The sequence below is a fragment of the Tribolium madens genome, unplaced genomic scaffold (assembly GCF_015345945.1).
Source record: "Tribolium madens isolate multiple individuals breed KSU strain unplaced genomic scaffold, Tmad_KSU_1.1 Scaffold_7;HRSCAF=85;Tcas5.2_LG10, whole genome shotgun sequence".
In the NCBI taxonomy this organism is placed as follows: Eukaryota; Metazoa; Arthropoda; class Insecta; order Coleoptera; family Tenebrionidae; genus Tribolium; species Tribolium madens.
The window spans coordinates 11,196,152-11,217,549 of NW_025401050.1; the positions used below are offsets into that span (position 1 = coordinate 11,196,152).

At 34.4% G+C, this 21,398-nt stretch overlaps 7 protein-coding genes across 8 annotated transcripts in view; 4 read left to right on the forward strand and 3 right to left on the reverse strand.

Annotated features, from left to right (window-relative positions):
* LOC123009828 (short neuropeptide F-like) overlaps positions 1 to 3,749 on the reverse strand; it is an 18,909-nt gene extending 15,160 nt beyond the window's left edge. Inside the window, exon 1 of the mRNA XM_044406349.1 lies at positions 3,697 to 3,749. The gene's annotated coding sequence lies outside the window, so the exon portion shown is untranslated. The remainder of the gene's footprint in view (positions 1 to 3,696) is intronic.
* Positions 3,750 to 6,381: 2,632 nt separating this feature from the next.
* LOC123009713 (double-stranded RNA-specific editase Adar-like) lies at positions 6,382 to 9,385 on the reverse strand. Its single transcript, XM_044406198.1, has 8 exons — positions 9,065 to 9,385; positions 8,756 to 9,013; positions 8,188 to 8,706; positions 7,750 to 8,139; positions 7,595 to 7,703; positions 6,936 to 7,550; positions 6,574 to 6,886; positions 6,382 to 6,524 (listed from the first exon to the last, which is right to left on the reverse strand). Exons 1-8 carry the CDS (start codon positions 9,288 to 9,290, stop codon positions 6,429 to 6,431), a joined length of 2,526 nt encoding a protein of 841 aa, XP_044262133.1. The 5' UTR covers positions 9,291 to 9,385; the 3' UTR covers positions 6,382 to 6,428.
* A 374-nt stretch (positions 9,386 to 9,759) lies between these two features.
* Positions 9,760 to 11,007, forward strand: LOC123009616 (probable dimethyladenosine transferase). Its single transcript, XM_044406050.1, has one exon. The coding sequence runs from the start codon at positions 10,085 to 10,087 to the stop codon at positions 11,003 to 11,005; it is 921 nt and encodes a 306-aa protein (XP_044261985.1). The 5' UTR covers positions 9,760 to 10,084; the 3' UTR covers positions 11,006 to 11,007.
* A 399-nt stretch (positions 11,008 to 11,406) lies between these two features.
* On the forward strand, positions 11,407 to 12,422 carry LOC123009617 (dehydrodolichyl diphosphate synthase complex subunit Nus1). Of its 2 annotated transcripts, XM_044406052.1 has the most exons (3): positions 11,407 to 11,660; positions 11,715 to 11,889; positions 11,942 to 12,422. In XM_044406052.1, the coding sequence occupies exons 1-3, from the start codon at positions 11,607 to 11,609 to the stop codon at positions 12,370 to 12,372; spliced, it is 660 nt and encodes a 219-aa protein (XP_044261987.1). In that variant the 5' UTR covers positions 11,407 to 11,606; the 3' UTR covers positions 12,373 to 12,422. The 2 variants fall into 2 exon arrangements, with proteins under 2 accessions (XP_044261987.1, XP_044261986.1); XM_044406051.1 differs by having other exon boundaries at positions 11,427 to 11,889.
* A 79-nt stretch (positions 12,423 to 12,501) lies between these two features.
* Positions 12,502 to 14,907, reverse strand: LOC123010034 (arginine/serine-rich protein PNISR-like). The gene is made up of 9 exons (XM_044406655.1): positions 14,348 to 14,907; positions 14,056 to 14,249; positions 13,853 to 14,007; positions 13,727 to 13,801; positions 13,568 to 13,676; positions 13,373 to 13,426; positions 13,148 to 13,242; positions 12,934 to 13,093; positions 12,502 to 12,859 (listed from the first exon to the last, which is right to left on the reverse strand). The coding sequence occupies exons 1-9, from the start codon at positions 14,749 to 14,751 to the stop codon at positions 12,633 to 12,635; spliced, it is 1,473 nt and encodes a 490-aa protein (XP_044262590.1). The 5' UTR covers positions 14,752 to 14,907; the 3' UTR covers positions 12,502 to 12,632.
* A 51-nt stretch (positions 14,908 to 14,958) lies between these two features.
* On the forward strand, positions 14,959 to 18,122 carry LOC123010033 (mannosyl-oligosaccharide glucosidase). Its single transcript, XM_044406654.1, has 5 exons — positions 14,959 to 15,470; positions 15,518 to 15,850; positions 15,899 to 16,219; positions 16,268 to 16,458; positions 16,724 to 18,122. Exons 1-5 carry the CDS (start codon positions 15,246 to 15,248, stop codon positions 18,099 to 18,101), a joined length of 2,448 nt encoding a protein of 815 aa, XP_044262589.1. The 5' UTR covers positions 14,959 to 15,245; the 3' UTR covers positions 18,102 to 18,122.
* Positions 18,123 to 18,126: 4 nt separating this feature from the next.
* LOC123010032 (MMS19 nucleotide excision repair protein homolog) lies at positions 18,127 to 21,381 on the forward strand. The gene is made up of 11 exons (XM_044406653.1): positions 18,127 to 18,278; positions 18,325 to 18,527; positions 18,575 to 18,755; positions 18,810 to 19,015; positions 19,066 to 19,209; positions 19,262 to 20,387; positions 20,436 to 20,560; positions 20,612 to 20,712; positions 20,762 to 20,906; positions 20,958 to 21,128; positions 21,177 to 21,381. The coding sequence occupies exons 1-11, from the start codon at positions 18,194 to 18,196 to the stop codon at positions 21,363 to 21,365; spliced, it is 2,676 nt and encodes an 891-aa protein (XP_044262588.1). The 5' UTR covers positions 18,127 to 18,193; the 3' UTR covers positions 21,366 to 21,381.
* Positions 21,382 to 21,398: the final 17 nt, after the last annotated feature.

Genomic DNA, 21,398 nt, shown 5'->3' on the forward strand with positions numbered 1-21,398 from the left:
GATAAATAAAATAACAGATATTTTAATAGTTTATTAATTATAGAAAAACCACACTAATAAAGTAGTGGTCCTTTTTGTAATCTACTCAATTTTGTCTCAGTTTAATAAAAATCAAACATTTTTTTGGGATTATTATTTGATAATTGGGCCACCAATTTATTAATTAAAAAATATTTCAAAAAATTATAGTCTCAATTTTATTCATCTCAGTCCTACCATGTGGATAAAGTAAAAAAATTTTGTCTAGAAAATATCTAAAATATCAATTATTTATTGATTGTAGAATAACCGCACTAATAAAGACGTGTCCAACTTTCTAAATTTTTCCCAAACTTATCAAAGCGCATTAGTAGCTTTCACTAGTTTCCCAGCTTTGGTATTAAACATTTTACCCAACTTTTAACCCAAAAAATCCCTAATTCAACACGTTAATTCCACTCCTTTGACTAAGTTCACATTAATCATTTTTCCTCTCTTTGATACAAAAAAAACAAGATTAATCTCAATGTCACTCTTTATGTGTTTAATGTGACAACATAGTAAAAGGTACACCACCGGAAATAATTAATGACTTAAGTTAAACACTCGACACGACATTAACACCGAATAAAAAAAAAATCCCTAAAACTTGTCTTTAACAGAGATAAAACTTGTCGAATTCAATAGGGGAGGGAATCACTCATGCTGTGAATTGATTACAAGAGCCTAAGGGCGAAATTTAGCGCTAAATGAAAAGTCACTAAATTCGATCAACGGCTTTAATGATTGATTTTATAGTTGCACCGCGTCGATAAATGACCGTTTCGTGTTATTATTATTAATTAAATGAATCGATATGAAAGAATTCCTTTGGGTCGCATCGCGTGTGTGTGCAAAAACACCCCTAATTAAACATTTTTTAACAAATGAAAAAAAAAAACGACCCTTTGTAATGAAAGGGCGCAATTAGGGTAAACATCGATCAAAGAGTAGGGAAAAAATATTCGACAGTGGCGTAGAAAAAGAATATTTTAACGCTTTAGGACGATAATTGCACTCAGCCCACTCGATCCACTCGACAACGACAAAGCAAAATAGTTACAATAGAAGCTAATAGCTGGACTTAGAGGAGGCCATTGTGTCTAATTGCCCTCACTACAGAGGGTCGTTTAAACAAACATCGAAACGAGAAATTTATACAGGAAACGAGTTAATTTTTTTTTTAGTGAAGTAGGCCGTGAATTTGTTAACTATGATTTTATCGCAGTGGTAGGGCTGTAAAAAATAAATCAGTGTTTACTAACTACATTTTACTAACAAAAAATTAGTAAAAACACTTTATTAACGTGGTAGGACTAGAAAAAATATCATTAAAGTACTTAATAAATATAAACCAACCACTTTATCAACAGGCCGGACTAGAAAATTGATTTTTTTAAAGGGATTGTAAATATTTTATCGATACGGTGGGACTAGAATTTTTTTATACCAAAAAACTTCTGTTTGCAAAAAATCCTGAATTTGGATTATAAAATGGTATAGTACTTCCATGTCGATATTTTTTTTAATAAGAAAAAATATCAAAGTCGATATTAAAAAAAATTATGATAATACTACCGTATCGATAAAGTTTTAGTGTATATACATTGTCAAAAAAATAATTTCTTTGTAATAACAAAAATACAGCTCTACCATATCAATAAAATTTAATAGAAATGTTTTCATTTGATTTTTAATACCACTTTATCAACCTGGTAGGACTAAACAGAATCAAATTGAAACGACTTCAAAATTTCTAGGTATTCCATGCTGATAAAACGTTTAATGTTGAAAGTTTTTTTTAATTATTAAGATGGTTGCCCAATAATTAATTAATAATTTATTTATAATAATAAATAATTGTTTAAAAAAGGTCACTACATTTTATTAATGCGGTTATTCTATTATTAATAGACTATTAAAATGTAAAAATTCGGAGATTTTTGTTTTTAAAACATGTGCTAATTCCGTGTTAATAAAATCTTTTTCTAAATTTTTTTGTGTTTTTTTATGCAATCAGTTACGAGTTTATTAGTTTCATTGTATGATTTTTATTAAATTGGAATAAAATAGTGGCCAATTTTATTGGTCTAATTAATAAAATGAGTTTTAAACAATTTCTACATAAAAACAAGCAAAACGAAACAAAGTGTTTGTTTATTGATGCGATAGAGCTACTAAATAAAAATATTTTATTCTCTTTTTCATCAAAACATAGAAAACCAATCACTTTATCAACAGGTAGAACTAGAAAATTGATTTTTTTAAAGGGATTGTAAATATTTTATCAAAACGGTAGGACTAGAATTTTTTAAATGCGTATTCGAAATTCGAAATATTTATCAACATATTAGAGTTGTAATTTTTTTAAATTTCCTAATTTTCTTAGAGACATAGAGATAGAACTGAAATTAATAAAATTAAAACTATAATTTATTAAAATATTTTTATTAATAAAATGGTGGCCCAATAATCAATAATAAATAATCCAAAAAAATGTTTGATTTTTATTAAACTGAGACAAAATTGAGTAGATTACAAAAATGACCACTACTTTATTAGTGTGGTTTTTCTATAACTAATAAACTATTGAAATATCTTTTATTTTATTTATCGATATGATAGGACTATACTTTTTACCAAAAGAATTTAGTAAACCCATTTTATTAACGTGGTAGGACTAGAAAAATATATTTAAAATATTAAAAATTCGGAAATATTTTTGTTTTCAAAACATCTAGTAATTCCGCGTTAATAAAATCTTTCTCTAAACCTTTTTTGTGTTTTCATTATGTAATTGGCTACGACTTTATTAGTTTCGTTGTTAAATTGGGATAAAATTGCCCACTACTTGATTGGTATGGTGAATTTTTAATTAATAAAGTGAGTTTTAAACAATTTATACAGAAAAACAAACAAAACGAAAGAAAGTGTCTGTTTATCGATGCGATAGGACTACTAAATAAAAACTTTTTATTCTCTTTTTTATCAAAACAGAAAACCAACCATTTTATCAACAGGTAGCACTATAAAACACTAGAAAATTGATTTTTAACGGAATTGTAAATATTTTATCGATACGGTGGGACTAGAATTTTCACAATAATTCGAAAAACAACTGAACTTATTGCCAAATAACTCTAAATTGTCGATAAATTTTAATTGAGTTTGATTTGAAAACCCATTTTGTTAAATTGTTGAGAAAAAGTTGTACAGTAATACCATGTCAATAAAGTCTCGCAATTTTCATTTCGTTTCAATTCGTCATATTTAGTCTTACCGCATCGATAAATTTTTATTAGAAAAACAGTTCAATTACAATAAAAATGTAATAAAGGAGTTCATTTTTAAACATTTCAGATTGGAATTTTTCATGTACTACCATGTCGATAAATTTTTACTTTGTTTCACATTTCGTTTAACAAAGATAAAGCAATACCAGGTCGATAAACCAATAGTAATTTTTTCTTATTTTTGATCAAGTAATCTCTTTGAAGTTCTCATCCGGCCCATAATACAATTAAAATTTCCACAATTCTCGTTTCATTTCTAAATTACTAATTGAATTAATTAGCCAAATGAATGCATCATAGTTGGCCAAACTTTGACTCGTGTAAAATTTCACACTCGACCTCTCTAATTCGAACCTTTTTTTTTTATAAATTTAGCATCACTTACTTGATTTTCTTTCGTTGAAGAAGACGACGACACCACCACGAAGAATGCTAATAACACGACGTTATCCTTTATATATACGCAAAAGTTGATCGGTTTTAGCGCTCCGACAAATGTGACGCCTGCGTCGCGACGCCTCTTCACACATCAAAAACTACACATTTTTTATTCACCAATGTTACTTTTTATTATGTCACCACTTTTATCACAAGCAACAAGTTGTGACAGATGAAAAACGAATGATTTTTAATATTTTTTTAGTATCCTAGCAACGAACATAACCAAATAAACTGTTGCTATAGTAATATGGTGATAATTTGTTTATTACTCTAGCAACCATACATAACCATGGCAACCACAGTGTTGCCATTATATTAGTTGGAATTAATGAAATTTTTATAGCTTATGTAGGTGATGTGTTTGTAGAATTTCTTGGTAAAGACAAAAGCAAATTCGTAAATCATTCATCATTATTGCTGAAAATCTCTGATTTATGGCCGATGAAAATTTTCTGAAAAAATGAATTTCAGTTGAATATTAATTAAATCAGCTTTCAGATGCAATCGGCATTTATTAGATGACAATTACATTTCTCCGATGAAACTTATTAAGTGAAAATGAGGAAAAAGGGATGAAAATGACGTCATATTGTTTTTTTGGTAATTTTAGACACGAAAAATAGAACGCAAAATGTAAATGCTATTTAATCAATTATTCGAGTGTGTTAATTGAAAATGATGACCACTTGATAAAGACTCCAACTACTTGACAAGTTTATATTATTAACATTTACATATTCATCAATTTTGATGTTCGACTTAAATCAACAATGGAGAGAATAATCACGGCCTAATTCACAAAACAGTGCTTTTTTAGTAAATTTTAGAAAAAATTGGTAATACTGAAGCGTTGCTACGGTAATAACATGACAATTTTGTTGGTTACTAGGGTAACGAATAAATAAACAAAATTTTTTTTAGAAACGAAAATTAATTTTGAAATATTTTTTTTAAAACGAGTATTCGCCCAAATGTTAGTAAAATTATTTTTTTAATTATTGATATAGTAAATAAAAATAACATTTTTGTATTTTTTGAGCATTTTGCACGTTTTTCTAGCCATACAAAAACTCAAATGCTATTTTTTTTTAAAAAAGTTGAAAAATCGAAAGATAGTTTTGTTTTTCTAAATGATATTTCACTCAAGGTAAAAAAATCACATTATTTTGTCCATTTCTGTGCGTTTTCGTGTGTTTTTAGCCAGAAACATAACTATTTTGCAAAATTTCGTTAAAAATAAACCGAAAATTTATCAAAAGTCGAAAGAAAGAAAAGAAAAATTTTGATTTTTTTCTGAAATGCATTATTTTCAATTATTTTAACGAATTTTGTTGAAGTTTTATTGAAAATTTTTAAAATTGACTCTAAAATGAGTTTGTTGTAAATTTAGTAGTTTTTTACCGAGAAACTCACAAAATTTAGGAAATTATGTTAAAACAAGGTAAAAAAAAATCAAGTCTAAAATGTCTTATTTTTGTTTATGTATTTTCTAATGTATTATTATGTATTTTTTCTGTGAAATTAAATTTGAAAAAATTGAAATTGTAAAATTAAGTCTGAAATGCCCTATTTTTTGAGTTATCAAGTGTTTTTCCAAAAAAACTCCCAAAATTCGTGAGATTTCACCAAAACTAAGTAGAGAATTTCAAAATTACGTCTGAAATTTACTATTTTTGATTATTTTGATGAATTTAGAAAATTTTGCTGTGAAACTTAATAAATTCTAGGTTTTGCCAAAATAAAGCAGAAAATTGCGAAATTAGGTCTAAAAAGCCTTATTTTCACTTATTTCAATGAGTTTTAAACATTTTTTCAATCAAGAAACTAAATAAATTGCAAAAAAAGACAAAAAATTGTAAAATTGGCTCTGAAACACGTTATTTTTTTTATGATATTAGAAACATTTTTTACTTAGAAACTTACTTAATTAATAAATGTATTTTGAAATACTTTATTGAATCGACACAAATGTTAGTAAAATTATTTTTTTTAATTATTGATGTAGTAAATTCAAAAATGATGACACAATTTTTTTGTTTTTTTTTTGAGCATTTTGCACGTTTTTTAGACACGCCAAATTTTCTCAAAAAAAAAGTTGAAAAATCGAGAGATAGTTTAGTTTTTCTAAATGATATTTTACCCAACAAGGTAAAAGAAATCGCTAAAATGAGTCATAAAGTATATTATTTTGTCCATTTCTCAGCGTTTTATTATGTTTTTAGACAGAAACAGAACTATTTTGCAAAATTTCCTTAAAAATAAACCGAAAATTTATTAAATTAGGCCAAAACTAGTTGTAAATTATTAAAATTCGATGTGGTGCAACTACACCTTCAAAAACGTCGATTTTTTAAATTAAAAAAATATTACAGTACTACCAAATCAATAAATTAATATGACTTGTATTTTTGCTTAGTATTATTTTTTATAATTCAATGATTATTATATTATGAAAATGTCGATGAAAAAAGTTTTGTTAAAATTGGCAACACTGTACCTATTATGTGCGGTTGCTAAGGTAACAATTATTTTCTCCATAGCAACACTATTTATGTGGTGTTACTATAACAACAACTTGTTTTATTTTTTCGGTTACTAGGGTAATAAATAATAACGAAAAATATTGATGAAAAATAATTTATTGTTAAAAAATTGTAAAAAAAAATAAAATTATGCTTAATTTAAGGCAAACATTTCGTGTTCTATAGATTTCGCAATCCAAGTGCCCAAATCAGCATTTTTGAACGCATCGTTTAAGGAATTTTTTGCAATCTGAAAAAAAAAATTACAAAAAAGTTAATTTTTTCATCATTTTCCCTACATTATATTCCATAGCTGCATATTTGGCTTCAATGTAAATGTTTTTGAATTTTTGCCCCCAAATTTTTTCACTAAGGGCCCCAAATCGTTGTAAAAATGTGCGTTTGGAAAATTTGGACGGTCCAAGTTCGGTAAGTCCGGTCCTGGAATTGATAATTTCACACTGTTGGTCATTTTTAGACCACGTGATTGCAAAACTTGGACTGGAAGTGGTTTTGGGTTTAGTGGAGGGGAGGAAAAACATGGAGGGGGTATTTAGTTGGTAAGTGGGAGGGAGGTTATCAACGGTGTCTTTGATGCGTCCATAAATTGCCCTAGAATGAAATTTTGAGTTAGTTTTTTTTGCGTTTTTTGTGTTGGCACCTCTGCAAATGCGATTCGTGTATGACGTTACCTAAAATCACCGATTTGAGATAAATCGGGTCGAGGAAATTCGATAAAAGGGCCCCTTGGAGCCCTAAAACGTTCCATCGACAAATTTTATCCGAACAAGACATTGTTAAGGATTTATTTTCGTGAAAAATTCGATTTTTTTTCGTGGAAATTGTTCCACCAACAGCCTCGATTTTCACTCTTAAAAATCCGTGTTTTTTAGCCTCGTTTCGGGGGCTAAAAACACTAGCGTCTCCACACGGGGTCTTATCAACGTACAAATGAAACTCGATTCCGTCAACAAGTCGAAACTTGTTTCCATTTCGCACAAAAATCGACTCTTTTCCTTCAATACACAATTCTAATTGGTCGTAGAAAAAACCAAGTAAACACCTCCGTGATAAAATTTCAGCATGCATATCGTTTAAGTTGGCACCACTGTTTGTCATTTTCGCACTCGAAATGCATTTCGTACCCGCCGCCACTGCAACCACATCACAATCCAGAAAATTCCCGTTTCGGGTCATCACAATTCCAGCGCCAACTGTATATTTACTAAATTGAGGCTTTGAAGCCAACAGTGACGCGATTTTATCTTCAATTAACCTAAAAAAATGGAAAAGTCACAGAAAAAATTCAATATGTACCACCTGCGAAAAAACTCGGGTTTTGCAAGAGCAATTTGTGTTTTTGGGGGAATCCCAAGACCGGTGAGAGCCGAAAATGCTGCCGCTTTCTTTGCGATTTTCTTACTCGGACCTTGAAATTAAGTTGGTAACACTGAATTTACTAAAATTAAATTTACCGATTCCTACAAATTGTTGCGTAGCAATTGTAATAACAATAGTGAATTCGGTTGTAGTGTCATTTCGTGTTTCCGTACACGTATAGATGGCGTTGGGGTAAAGTCGATTGAGAAAATTCGATGCTTTTGTTTTTATTTCCGTTTGTGGTTTACTAAACTCATTTGTTTCACGTAATGATTTATGTACTTGTTCAGCAACGTCTAGTCGTGCTTTTGTTTTAGTATCACCAACGCCAGAGTAGATTTTTCCGTTGACTTTAGCCGCCATTTTGAATAAAGAACCGGTTTTTCCCACAAAGTTATACTGAAGTGCCGATCTTACATAGTTTAGGGATTTTTTTGCGGTTTTAAAAAATGTTGGTAGTAGTTTGACATTGTTCGTCTCTGAAACTAAAATTAATTCAGTCAAATTGGCTAGATGGCGTAGTTGAAACTCACGTGACTTAGCCTTATTTTTAATGATGAGTAATTCCCTTAAAACTTGTTCAACAATATTCATTTGTGCCTTAATTTTGGAACCACCGATACCGTAATAAATTTTTTCGTTCACTTTGGCCGCCATTTTGAATGTGGGTTTGTGGTCAGGTCCGGTCTGCTCGACGAGGCGATAGCTGAGCAACGAATGAATGTTTTCTATTGTTTTTTGATTATTTTTCACATTTATTGGATCTATTTTGACATTTGACATTTCTTCTTGTTTTTTATTTTTCAATTCATTTTTTTGTATGTCGTTCAGTGATTGCAAAACGACTTGAGTTAGATTATTTTGAGCTTTTTGTTTCGAACCTCCACTTCCGTAATACGTTTTTCCGTTCACTTTGGCCGCCATTTTGAATGTGGGGGCGTGTGCAGGGCCTACTTGATCGATTAAATTGAATTTTAACAAAGATTGGAGATTATTAAGGGACATTTTTGATTTATCAAACAACGACAAGTCAATTATCACATTTTGTGTTTCTATAAAATGAAATTTTGTAATTAAAAATTATAATGTAGTTTTTTTTACCTTTCTTTTTTTCCTTTTCCTTGTCCTCAATTTTATTCTTGTTCAAAAATTTAAAAACCACTTCAGTTACTTCGTCTCGAGCCCTTTGTTTGGAACTCCCTTTTCCGTAATAAATTTTTTCATTCACTTTCACCGCCATTTTGAATGTGGGGGCATGTGGAGGCCCGATTTCCTCAACTAAAGTGTATTTTAACACCGATTTTAAATCGTCAATCGTCATTTCAGTCGTTTTTAAGTCGAGATTAACAATTTCAGGCGCTGAAAATTCACAAAAACAATTTCATTTAATTTTTTGTTTTATTGACATACCTGTTGGAGTAACATTTGTTTGAACAGTCTCAGAAACAATAGATTTATTTCCGAGTGATTCACCGATTTTTGCACCATTGTTGGCAAAATAACGATGAATATCACCAAAAATTCGATCGATGTATTGCTGGTTGTCTAACTTTGTTTCCACGTTGTTGAGTTTTTGTTTGATTTCATTTATTTCTCTCAACAAGGTTTCTAGCAGTTTTACCACTTTTGTTTCCATGTTTTTGCACTACACACAAACACAAATAAAAGTATCAAAGTCGGGGAATTACTCCATTTTGTCGTCACGATAACTTAGTTGTGAAAGTCTACAAAGTAGTGGGGATAAAGTTGATAATGCGAACCTGTTGGCCTTGAAATGTAGAAGTAGGGATATTAACACGTGAATTTACAGTTTTAAGCGCTGAATTTTTCCAATTTATTGATAAGAATGATAGCGGTTTAGAAATTAGATAAGTGACTGTATTGTTGGTTGCAGCCTTTTTGTATTATTAAATTGTAAGATATGTAAATAAACATTTATTTGAAATAAAGTGAGTGCATTCTGGGGCTGTTTTTAAACCCTTTGCAATTTTTTGAGTCTCATTCATCGTGTTTTTCCGCCAAAAAAATGTGTATGTGTAAAAAAGGTGTATTGTTAGTTGCAGGTAGCTGTCATTAAATTATAGTTTGTAAATGAACATTTTTGGATGCGTTTTGCAGACTTTGCTTTTTTGGAGTGCGTTTTATGGTGTTTCTAACGTATTTGTGTTTTTTAAATCTTAGTTATTGCTCTTTTTACCCAAAAGTGTCACATATTGACACATTGACAGATGCTTGATGTATTGTTGGTTGCATATCACTAACAAATTAAATTGTAAAATTTCTAAATAGACTTGTATTTGGAACAAATTGGGTGCGTTTTGGGGCATTTATAGACCGTTTGTGTTTTTTTTTTGAGTGGCATTTATTGCGTTTTTGCCCGAAAAGTGTGTTTTGTGTGTCACATGTGTCAGTGTCAACCTAACCTCAAAAATGCCAAAAATCAAACCAGAGAAAAAATCACGTATTCATGCCTCTGTGGCGAAACAAGGTATCACATTCAACAAGACTTTTGGTCAACACATCCTCAAAAACCCCCTCATCATAACCTCAATGTTGGACAAGGCGGCCCTCAAGCCCTCCGATACCGTCCTGGAAATCGGCCCTGGAACCGGAAACTTGACCTTGAAACTCCTCGAAACCGTAAAACAAGTAATTGCGTGTGAAATCGACCCGAGACTAGTGGCAGAATTGCAAAAACGCGTCCAAAACAGCCCCCTTAAGTCCAAACTCCAGATCCTGATTGGGGACGTTTTAAAGACCGAATTGCCGTTTTTCAGCGTTTGTGTGGCCAATATCCCGTATCAGATCTCCTCCCCATTGGTGTTCAAGTTGCTTTTGCACCGCCCCTTTTTCCGGTGTGCCGTCCTCATGTTTCAGAAGGAGTTCGCTGATAGGTTGGTTGCCGCCCCCGGGGACAAACTCTACTGTCGATTGTCGATCAATACGCAGCTATTGGCCCGAGTTGATATGTTGATGAAAGTGGGGCGGAATAATTTCAGACCGCCCCCGAAGGTGGAGTCAGCGGTGGTGCGAATAGAAGTGAGGAATCCGCCCCCGCCCATTTCCTACACCGAGTGGGATGGGCTTACGAGGATTGCGTTTTCACGGAAAAATAAGACACTGGGGGCGGCGTTTCGGCAATCGGTGGTTTTAGCTACGCTTGAGAAGAATTACAAGTCGTTTTGTAGTGTGAATGGGAAAGAGGTGCCCCCTGGTTTTAGTGTTAAGGAGAAAGTTGAACAGGTTTTGAAGGGGGTCGAGGGGGAACAAAAAAGGGCGAGGACTATGGATATTGATGATTTTATGGTGTTGTTACATGCGTTTAATAGCGAGGGAATACATTTTTCATGAAATTTGGTGTTTTATTTAATTTTTTTACAATGTCGGTAAAGTAGGTTTCTTTAATCTCGGATGTACAACAAATTTTAAGTTGGCGACGGTTACTCCATCTTGTTTAAAAATGACATAAAAGTTTTCCGTGTTTGAATTTTTTCTGTTTAGTGCCGTTTTGGGACCCAAAAACCGAAAAAAAGTAAGTCTTAAATGTAAAAAACAACTTTATTAACAATTTCCAACTAATCTAATTAGGTTAGGTTTATTTCAAATACAAATGATTGAATATTCCGATTCTTAACCTTTTGGGTAGTTTTTCTGTTTACAAACCACAAAAAGCAATTAATTATAAGTCGGGAAGTTGAATAATTGCAGAAGACAATCCTTTTTAATTAATTTTTGTCGAAAAATTAGTGCAATGGTGGTTGCATAACCGCAAATTTCGTCGTGACGTCATTTAGTGTCATCAGTGTCGCCACCCACTCTCACCTGTCAAACGTCAAACTGGTGGTGGGGCACTTTTTATGACACCGTGTCTCATGTTCATTAATCTCGCGGTCGTTGCGATTTAAAAACCGCCCCCTTGAGTGCTATTATGTGAATAAAAATCGTTATAAAAATGGACCAAAAGTCCTCGTCTGTGATCCACCGCGCGTGTTATCTAACCTTGAATGTAATTTACACAATTTATGAAATAATTGCATCAATTGTTGCGATTTTTCGTCAGAAACTCCAGTTTTTGTGTCACGAGATCGACAATCGACCGAAAAAAATCACCAAAATCCCTACACATCTCACCGTATTGCTTGGCAACGAAGAGCCGGCTGTGAAAGATTTGGCCAATTTGATTTTGTGGTGTTTAGCCGCCCGGATCACATTTATCAGTTTTTACGATTATAAAGGTTGGGTTTCTGTTATCGTTGAGTGTTTGTAATAAGCAAAGGTCGGTTTTAGGGTCGTTGAGAAAATACGAAGACAAATTACAGGAAATTGTTGAAGAAAAGAGGCACGAATCGGATCACGTGATATGGCACAGCACTCCTGATTTTGTCCACAAGAATGGCTTCACAGGACGCAAAATCCACGTCAAGTTGTTGGAGAGTAAAGACGGCCGTGAAACTATAGCCAACTTGACGAAAACTCTTATCAGTGCTGCCAATATTGACTTGTTACAGTTCGAAAACGGGCTTAAAAGACAGTTTGAGTTCCCTGATCCGGATTTGGGAGTGTGTTGTGGTAAAACTTTCAGTTTATACGGTTACCCACCCTGGCAAATACGAGTGACCGAATTTCTAACCTTAAAAACACATCACAATATCACCTTTGAGACTTTTTTACATTTGTTATACCGGTTTAATAAGTGTGAACAGAGATATGGGAAGTAAATGTAAAACTATTTATTCCGCCAATAAAAACCGTTAGTTGTTTGTACAAATTTGTTTTTTTTTAATGCCGGTAAAGTAGGAATTTTTACTAGATTTCTGTTTTACCGACACGACAATAAAACATTGAACTAAGGCGAGCAAACTATTTATTTCGCAAATAAAAATCGTTACATTTTAATAATTTACTCAACTAAACAGTTTATTGCTAGGAAGACACTTATATACAACAAAACAAAATCGAATCGAGTCACATACATGATTCAGCGCCGTCGCGACCTCTTACCCCTACCACCGCTCCGTGACCTCGACCTCCGACTTCGACGACGTGACCTCGACCTCCGTCTCCTATAAGATGATGACCTTGACCTTGACCTACTCCTCCGCGAGTAGCGTTTTTTACGTCGACTTTTTTCGGGTGTTGTCGATCGACTTCGTGATGAACTCGACGACGATGACCGAACACGTTTTTTCGTACTTTGTTTACGACCTATTATAGATTTTGACTTAAATTAGTAGGCGTGTATACGTTGATATTGTTTTGTTTCAGATGTGATTACTGACCTTGAGATTTCGTGTCTACCTGTGTGTTGTGATTATCTTTTGTTTCAGGAGTGGGGGAACGTGTGATCGGTGATTGTTTCTTTTCAGCGGCCATAGCCAACTTATCCTCGATTTCGCGTTCGGTTTTACTGAATTCCGCCTTTTTGCGCTTAATACTGTCCTGAAAATACATAAAAATAATTAAAAAAAAATTACAATCACCTTGGGAAAAAACCTTCAATTCCGTGTCGGAATCTTTCCTTTCTGGGGATTTTTCGTCACCACTGTTGTCACTACTGCTGCTCTCTGAACCGCCGTAAATCCCCAAACCTGTCACCGATTAAATCATTTATCGAATCGAGAAAAAAAAAACAACAAATATCAATTATTCTCAAATTTGTTTCACTCACATTTTGAGAATAAAATCGTGTTGTGTTTTAGGGGAATTTGTGTGACTTACCAAGTTTTGTCGTTACGTTGGCACCGCTGGGTGCAGAAACGCGACGATCTGAAGCTGAAGTTTACATTAAAATCCTGCTAACAGTCTTAAAGAAACAAAAACAAATTTCTCGGGGAATCACAAAAAACAATTTTTTTTCTCTCCATTTTTTTGTTTTATTTGATAATTTACAAAATGGCCGCTGAATACCGATACCTTTATGTTTTTTGTGATAACGTTGCAATTCCTCACGACAGATATTTTCAATTTCGCGGTTGGTAACCTTGAGTAGAATTTCAGTCATGGTCCTTCTCACGTTCATCATCTAGAAACATTTTATAAACAACTATTGGTAACACTGATTTTTTTCAATACTTGTTCAGCAGGTGTCAATACTGGTTCCGGATACATAGCCTTCTTATCCTCTTCCTCCGATTCGACATCACTCTCCTCAAAAAAACAAACAACAATCATATGTCAATAAAAACACAGCCAACTTACAAATTTACACTTTTGTTGTTCTTTAATCGTCGATTTTAATATCTCCATAGTTTCTTTTTCACTCTGTTTCATTTTTTCGTTATATTCCTCTCTCTCTTGTTTTTCCTTTTCACGTTCCAATTGTTTTTGTTTATCACGTTCCATTTTCTCCAATCCTGTGTCAAGAAATCGTATCACGTGATTTAATTAAAACAAATACAAACCTTCACGTATCCATGCCGGCAATTGTTTACGTTTTGTAGCATCCAAAGTTGGCTGTGTTTCATTAATTAGGGGTTGTACCGGTCGTGGGACATTAACTTTACTAAATCGTCGATTGTGAGGCTTTACTTGTTTTGAACTTCCGGCGGAAGTCCAATAACCCGATGAATAGTCGTTTTGGGGCACTGTGGAGTACCTGAAACGTCAAAAAATTCAAATTTCGCGCCAATTAACGAACACATCCGAGTGCACCCGAAGGTAAAACAACACATTGATTTAAGCGAAAACAATTACCCTGTGAAATTCGCATTATCGTTGACACTTTCAGGGGGCGCATTGTAATTAAAGTTGGCTGGTGTGGGCAATAAAGGGGGCTTTAGGGCCACAGGCGGTGGTACACCCATTGGAGGTGTCCAACCCCATGACTGGTTCTGCGCATTCCAACCCCATTCATTCTGGGGGTTCCATTCTAATGATTCGTCTTTGTCTTCAACATCCATGGGGGCTTCGCCCCCTTCATTTTTTGTGGCTTTTTCACTGGAAATGACAGGTGGTGGGCCTGCTTCCTTCATTATGATCCATTGTTGGGCCAAAGCGGCCCAATCTACTTGTTCGTTGGACATGTTTTGGTACGTTGATGGGTTGAGGGCCCATTGAGGGTAGGTCTGAGATTCGGTCGAATCACTGCCCGAGTACATTCCTACATCACTAATGACACGTAAATAACGTTTTTCAATATGAATAGTCACAATTTTCACGAGTTTTGCACGAAAATTCGATGAAAATGGACCAAGGGCCGGCTACATTTCCCACTAGATCGAAACATAACTACCAACATTACCAACCTAAAACTACTAGATTACCACACGGAAAAACAATAAATGCGGACTTGTGCCCCCAAATTCTAACCCAATTACGTCTAAAACCGTCCCCACTAATCACAATTTATACAAAAATGATAAAATTTCGTCGTAAATCGCAAAAAATGGTCATTTATCTTATCAGTGTTACAAAATTGGTATCCCTGTCAACATAAGAAATGTCAATAAATAAGTAGCAATAAAATGCAAAATTGATAAGAAAAAGAGCAACCATAAATGAAAAAACCCTTCTAGTGTTGTTTTAACCCTTTTAGATTAGTAAAATCGTATCAGGAGTCGTTTTTTGTGTGCTACTGAAACCTAACCTCAAAATGGCCCGTCAGAGACGTAATCAGGGCTCCGGAGACCCCAATAAAGGCACAAATAGTAGTAGCAGCAACGGTAGTAATTCTACCAACAACCGATCATCAAAATCCAGCAGTCTTCTCTCATACTGGAAACAAATTATCGGTTGTATCGTTCTAGGAATCGCAGTGTCTTTGGGGTACATGGGGTACTTGGAGACACGTGTCAATACCCCATTCGATGATAAAAAGGTCCAAACCTTGAACGCTGTTACAATTTTAGTGACTTTTCATTCTAGATGGTTGTCAGAAGTGGATTAGAAGTCCCTGAACAATATTGGGGGTCTTACAGACCGGGGCTTTATTTCGGATTAAAAACACGCGACCCCATGTCACTAGTCACAGGTCTAATGTGGTATTTTCCGAAACGTTTACGTCCAGGGGGCGATGGTATAAGACATTGGTGTGAACAAAACGATGGGTTGGAGAAATACGGATGGGTGAAACACGATGGTAGTAATTTTGGGGTACAGGAAATTATTGATGGGGGCTATACTATCGATACTTCGTTTGTTAAACGACTAGGTGGGAGTCATGGGGGTGATTGGACGGCTAGAATCACAGTAACCAAAGTAAAAATCTAGGGGATTTTATCGCATTTTGTTAGTTAAGTTTTGCAGCCTGGGAATTTTGATGACGTTTCACTCATCTGGTATACAGCCTTGGATGAGGAAACGAAAGGTTTTATATCACTTACAAATTCCGCAACGAAATTTACCGGAATTAAAGGCGAAACTTCCGGTTTAGGGGAATTCACTATTAAATTCACTAATAGTTCCGGTATTGTGAGTCATGAATCGTTTTTGAGTACTATAGCGCCGGGACTTCACCTACTTAAAGAGACAGTGGTGGGGTCATTAAGATTGGCACAAGACAAACCAAATTCCCCTAGACGAATCATCTTAGGTGGGGAAATATTACCAGAAGCGGGGACAGGAAAAGTAGGTTGGCAATAATGCAAATTAGGCCATTTTGATTATGAATTGTAGGCACAACCGAATTTCGTCGCTGTACAATTGACAGGGAAAGTCCCGTTTTCGGTCGATGTCGTTTTCGAATCGGGTAGTTTCGGCACAAGACAGGATACCCTAGTGGGGGAAACCTATACCAAGGCTTTAGCCTGGCATGAGGCTAGGTTTGGGCAAAGATTCGAGGATACATTCGGATTGCATAAAAAAGGGTAATGAAATTATGTTGGCAACATTGTTTTTGGTCCGATTTCGAATTTTTTTTATACTTTTGATCACTGTTCCGAAAGCAATCGTTGGCACTTGTTTTTTTTTCAATCGGCCAACTTTGACTTTTTTGTAGAAAGAATAATATTGTTGATAACTTTTTTGTTTTTGGTTCGATTTCGAAATTTTTTTATACTTTTGATCACTGTTCCGAAAGCAATCGTTGGCACTTGTTTTTTTTTCAATCGGCCAACTTTGACTTTTTTGTAGTTATGGTCCCAAAGAGGTGTCCTTTGCCCAGGCGGCGCTCAGTAACATGCTCGGTGGTATCGGCTACTTTTTTGGTACATCCAAAGTGCAAAGTTTTTATACCAAAGAACCGGTTCATTATTGGCGTGCCCCCCTTTATACCGGAGTCCCCTCTCGAAGTTTCTTCCCTCGTGGTTTTCTCTGGGATGAAGGTTTCCATGGATTTCTTATCGCAACGTGGGATCTTGACCTTGAACTTGATATTATCAGTCATTGGTTTGATTTGATGAATGTTGAAGGGTGGATCCCCCGTGAACAAATTCTCGGTGTTGAAGCATTAGCGAAAATACCCGAAGAGTTTGTCGTTCAACGTAACACTAACGCTAATCCGCCTACTTTCTTCCTCACATTGCAATTTATTTTGAGGAAATATTACGATAAATTGAGTGAAGGACGTTTGGCAACACTGGAACGTCTATATCCACGATTACAGGCGTGGTTTGCATGGTTTAATACAACACAGAAAGGGGCGGGGCCTGGAATGTATCGATGGAGGGGGCGTGACGCTTCAACCAATCGCGAATTGAATCCAAAAACTTTAACTTCGGGTCTTGACGATTATCCACGAGCATCGCATCCGACCGAAAACGAATATCATGTCGATTTATATTGCTGGATTGCCATTGCGGCTGATACGTTAGCAAGATTGGCAACACTGTTAGACCGTGATGGATATAAATATGAACAGACAGCCGATTATTTAAAAGATAATTTCCTATTGGATAATCTTCATTGGTCGAATTATGCGTCTAGATATTCAGATTATGGTTATCACACTGATTCTGTTAAATTAAAAAGGCCGAAACCGTTACCAAGGTCACAAAATCAAAATATGGAAATGGTACGTGTGACCTTGAAGAATCCTGAATACCGATTGGTGGATTCGACATTTGGTTATGTCAGTCTATTTCCATTTTTGTTACAAATGGTCGATTCTGATTCGTTGAAATTGGGTCAGATTTTAGATGACCTTCGAAATCCTGATTTACTATGGACCAAATTCGGTTTAAGGTCATTATCGAAAAATTCACCATTGTATATGAAACGTAATACTGAACATGATCCGCCATATTGGAGGGGTCAAATTTGGATCAATATTAATTTTCTTGCAGTCCGGGCCTTATATTTCTACGCCAATACGGAAGGGCCATATCGAGACAAAGCCAACACGATTTATAAAGAATTGAGAGAAAATGTGATAAAAAATGTTATGACGCAATATTTCAAAACGGGTTATTTATGGGAACAGTATAATGATGAGACAGGAGAGGGGAGCGGTTGTAGGCCCTTTACTGGATGGACAGCCCTGGTTGTGTTACTTATGGGCGAACAATATTGAGTCAATAAAAATTTAACTACGGTTCTGTGTTTTAATCAATTGACTGAATCCGGTCCTGTCATTTGTCATCTGTCAAAAAAAGTGAAGTTATAATGGAGAAAAATTTAGTTGAGAATTTTCAAAATTTAACTCAAGACGACCCTAAATTCGGCGAAAAATGCCAGATTTTGGTTGAGGGTATGTCACCAGTGGCCCCCATTCCGACATAACCTCAATTTTTCAGGCCTCGAATCGGGTCAAATGACACTCTTGCAACTTGTTGAGGAGTTAAGGGGGCTCCTTGTCGACACCAATCCAAAAGGTCGTGAATTAGGAATGTGGGTTTTAACACGTGTTGTTGAGACTTTGCCCCCTGATTTTTTCGATGAAACCCAATTGAAATTTATTTGTCAGTTTTACACGGACCGGCTTAAGGACAACCATCTTGTGGGTGTTTTTTTTCTTAAGGGGGCTATTTATTGGGGTGATTGTAGGTCATCCCACCTGTTTTGAGGGGTTTCCTGGTGTTGATTCGCCACGAGGGGGCCCCAAAAGGAAGCGCTGGGGCTTTTCTAACCCAACTTTTCCACAACATATCTTGCCAACAACAACAAGAAACTGATCGATTCACTATTTATGAGATTTTTGAGACATGTTTGGACAAGTTTTGGCCAGGTTTGTGTCAACAGCCCCCTTAAACCACTAGAAAAAACACGATTTTTGCTCCAGAATTGTCCGAAATGGGGCCCGATTTTGTTTATGGTGTTATTTCGGCCGTAGACGGTGAGCGAAGTCCGAAAAATCTTATTTTTCTCTTTGATTGGTTTCCGAAATTTTTGCGAAAAGTTGAATTGGGGCATCTCACCGAAGACGCTTTTGAAATTCTGGCTTGTTACTTCCCTGTCGATTTTAGGGCTCCGCCACAGGACGAAAATGTGCCCCTTTAATAGATTTTCATATCTTAAAATAACAATTTTTTTTACAGAAAATAACTCGAGAAATCCTCGCTGAAAAACTCGGCTTTTGCCTTGTCGCCGTGCCACAATTCACCGAATTTTCCCTCCAACTCGCTTTAGAAAAATTCGATTCGTCACTCGAAATCGCAAAATTGGATTCATTGCGACTAATTGTAAGTGTTTTGTTTCGAACCTGACCGCAGACTAAACAACGGAAATTTACAGGAATTGTTATTTAACACTTTTGATGTTTCACCTTTAATGGTATGGCCACTAATACAAAAAGAATTGTTTCAAATGACCAATCCGGTGATAGAAAATGCCTGTTTGATAACAATGACAGCTGTCATTAAAAATACACGTGATCTGATTTTGACAGAAACAATCAAAGATATCTGCGATACAATTAAAGGCAATTTTTTACCCGATTCGAAATTGTTTCAAGCCTCAGCACGATTGTTAATCAGTGTTGCCAATGCATCGGACAGTGTTGCCAATCTTGTAGTACGCGAAACCGTCCCAATTCTTACAAATATGTTTAATATTGCCAACACAGCGTCACAAAAAACACCAATTTTGCAATTATTAACCGACTTGTATAAAGTTAGCACCGATTTGGAATTTCTAGGGGAAATACCGGTTTTACTCGTCAAGTCAACTACTGACCATGACTTGAATCAAGTCGCCTTCAATTGTTTAGCAGAAGTTTCACCGAAAATACCCGAAAAAATCCGACATTTACTTTACCAAAATTACGTCAAGTTACTACAAGTGCCACAAGAGGGCGCCATTTTAAAATGTCTGGAATGTCTAGCACGTGATTACCCGAACGAAATCGCTATAAACTTGGTCGGTAATACAGAAAACTGTACCGAATGTTATCTAGACGCAATATGTGTGACACTCGTAAATCAAAAATTTTTCACAGCCAATCTGATTGATTTAATTTTGAAAAAACGATCCGTAAATTTGTTGAAGAAAATTTTGATAAAATTTGACAATTGTGAGGAGATTTTTGACGTTTTAATTGCACGAAATGTCACAAATATGTTAATTGAGTTGGCTTTAACGAGTGACATATGTCATAAAACAATTGCATTTATTTTAAAAGTTGTGATTGGTCGTATGTCGAGCGAGAAACAAAATGAAATAATTCGCAACGAATTAATTCGAATTAAAATTGAAGATATTTTTCTCTTGGATGGAGTTTTGTGTTGTTTAAGACGCTACGTTTTAATGAATTACGAAATTTTAAATAATTTATTTGAATTTATAATTAGAGAAAATGATAATTTAAGAAGGGAGACAGCCATACAACTTGTTGCAAATATTTTAAATAAGTGTTCCAAAGGTGTTTTAATTATTTGTGTTTGAATTAATTAATTACAATTAATTTTAGATCAAGTAATTTGGGAATTTTTGGACCGATTTAGGGACACTAAAACCGATCCAGTGCTCGTTTCATGGATCACAAAAGCCCTAATTATGCGCAATCACAAATTAGGCACAACTTGGACCAATAAAGTAATTAATTAATTCCCTTAATTCACTAATTAATTGATTTTTTCTTTTTAGTTAATTAATCATTTCGAAGAAGATGGAAGTATAGCTCCTTGTTTTCGCACAATTATGTCCAATTGTGATTCTTTGAGTACAAAAAGTCGTTGTAATGTTGCGTAAGTCTATTAAATTCTAATTAATTGTAATTACATAATTCAATTGTAGATTTTTATACCAACAGAAATTTTTTATGGTTGTTACGAATTATTTAAGTGAGAATTATAATCCAGGAAAGAATTCGTATTTATCAGGACTTGGATATTTACTAGAATTTGCCCCAAAACAGGCCATTTTGGTCCAATTCAAAAAAGTAATTTTCGAATTATTTTTTCTAATTAATTAATTTATTCGAATTTTGCAGATTTCGAAATTAATTCTTTCGTGTCTGGATCAATGCACAAATCATGAGATTTTAATCGTAATTTTGCAACTAATTCGTGATTTTATTTCAACGAAAGAATCAGTTATTGAAGAAAATTTGGGGATTTTTTTGACCAGATTTCTCAAGTTGACAACTTATGACAATTCGATGGTAACAAATAAAACAATTTGTCAATTTTTTTTATGAATTTTGTTCCAGAAAGTACGAATTTTGGCGTTGCAATGTTTGCAAGAGGTCACGTCACAATTTCCATTTTCAAAACTTTTACCTCATAAAAATGACGTTTTGAAGGTTTTAGGGAAAGTACTCGACGATAAAAAACGGATTGTGCGAAAGGAAGCAGTAGAAGCACGCTCTATGTGGTTTCTGTTAGATTTTGATAAATAAATTTTGTTAAATTACAGGTTTCTGTATTTATCA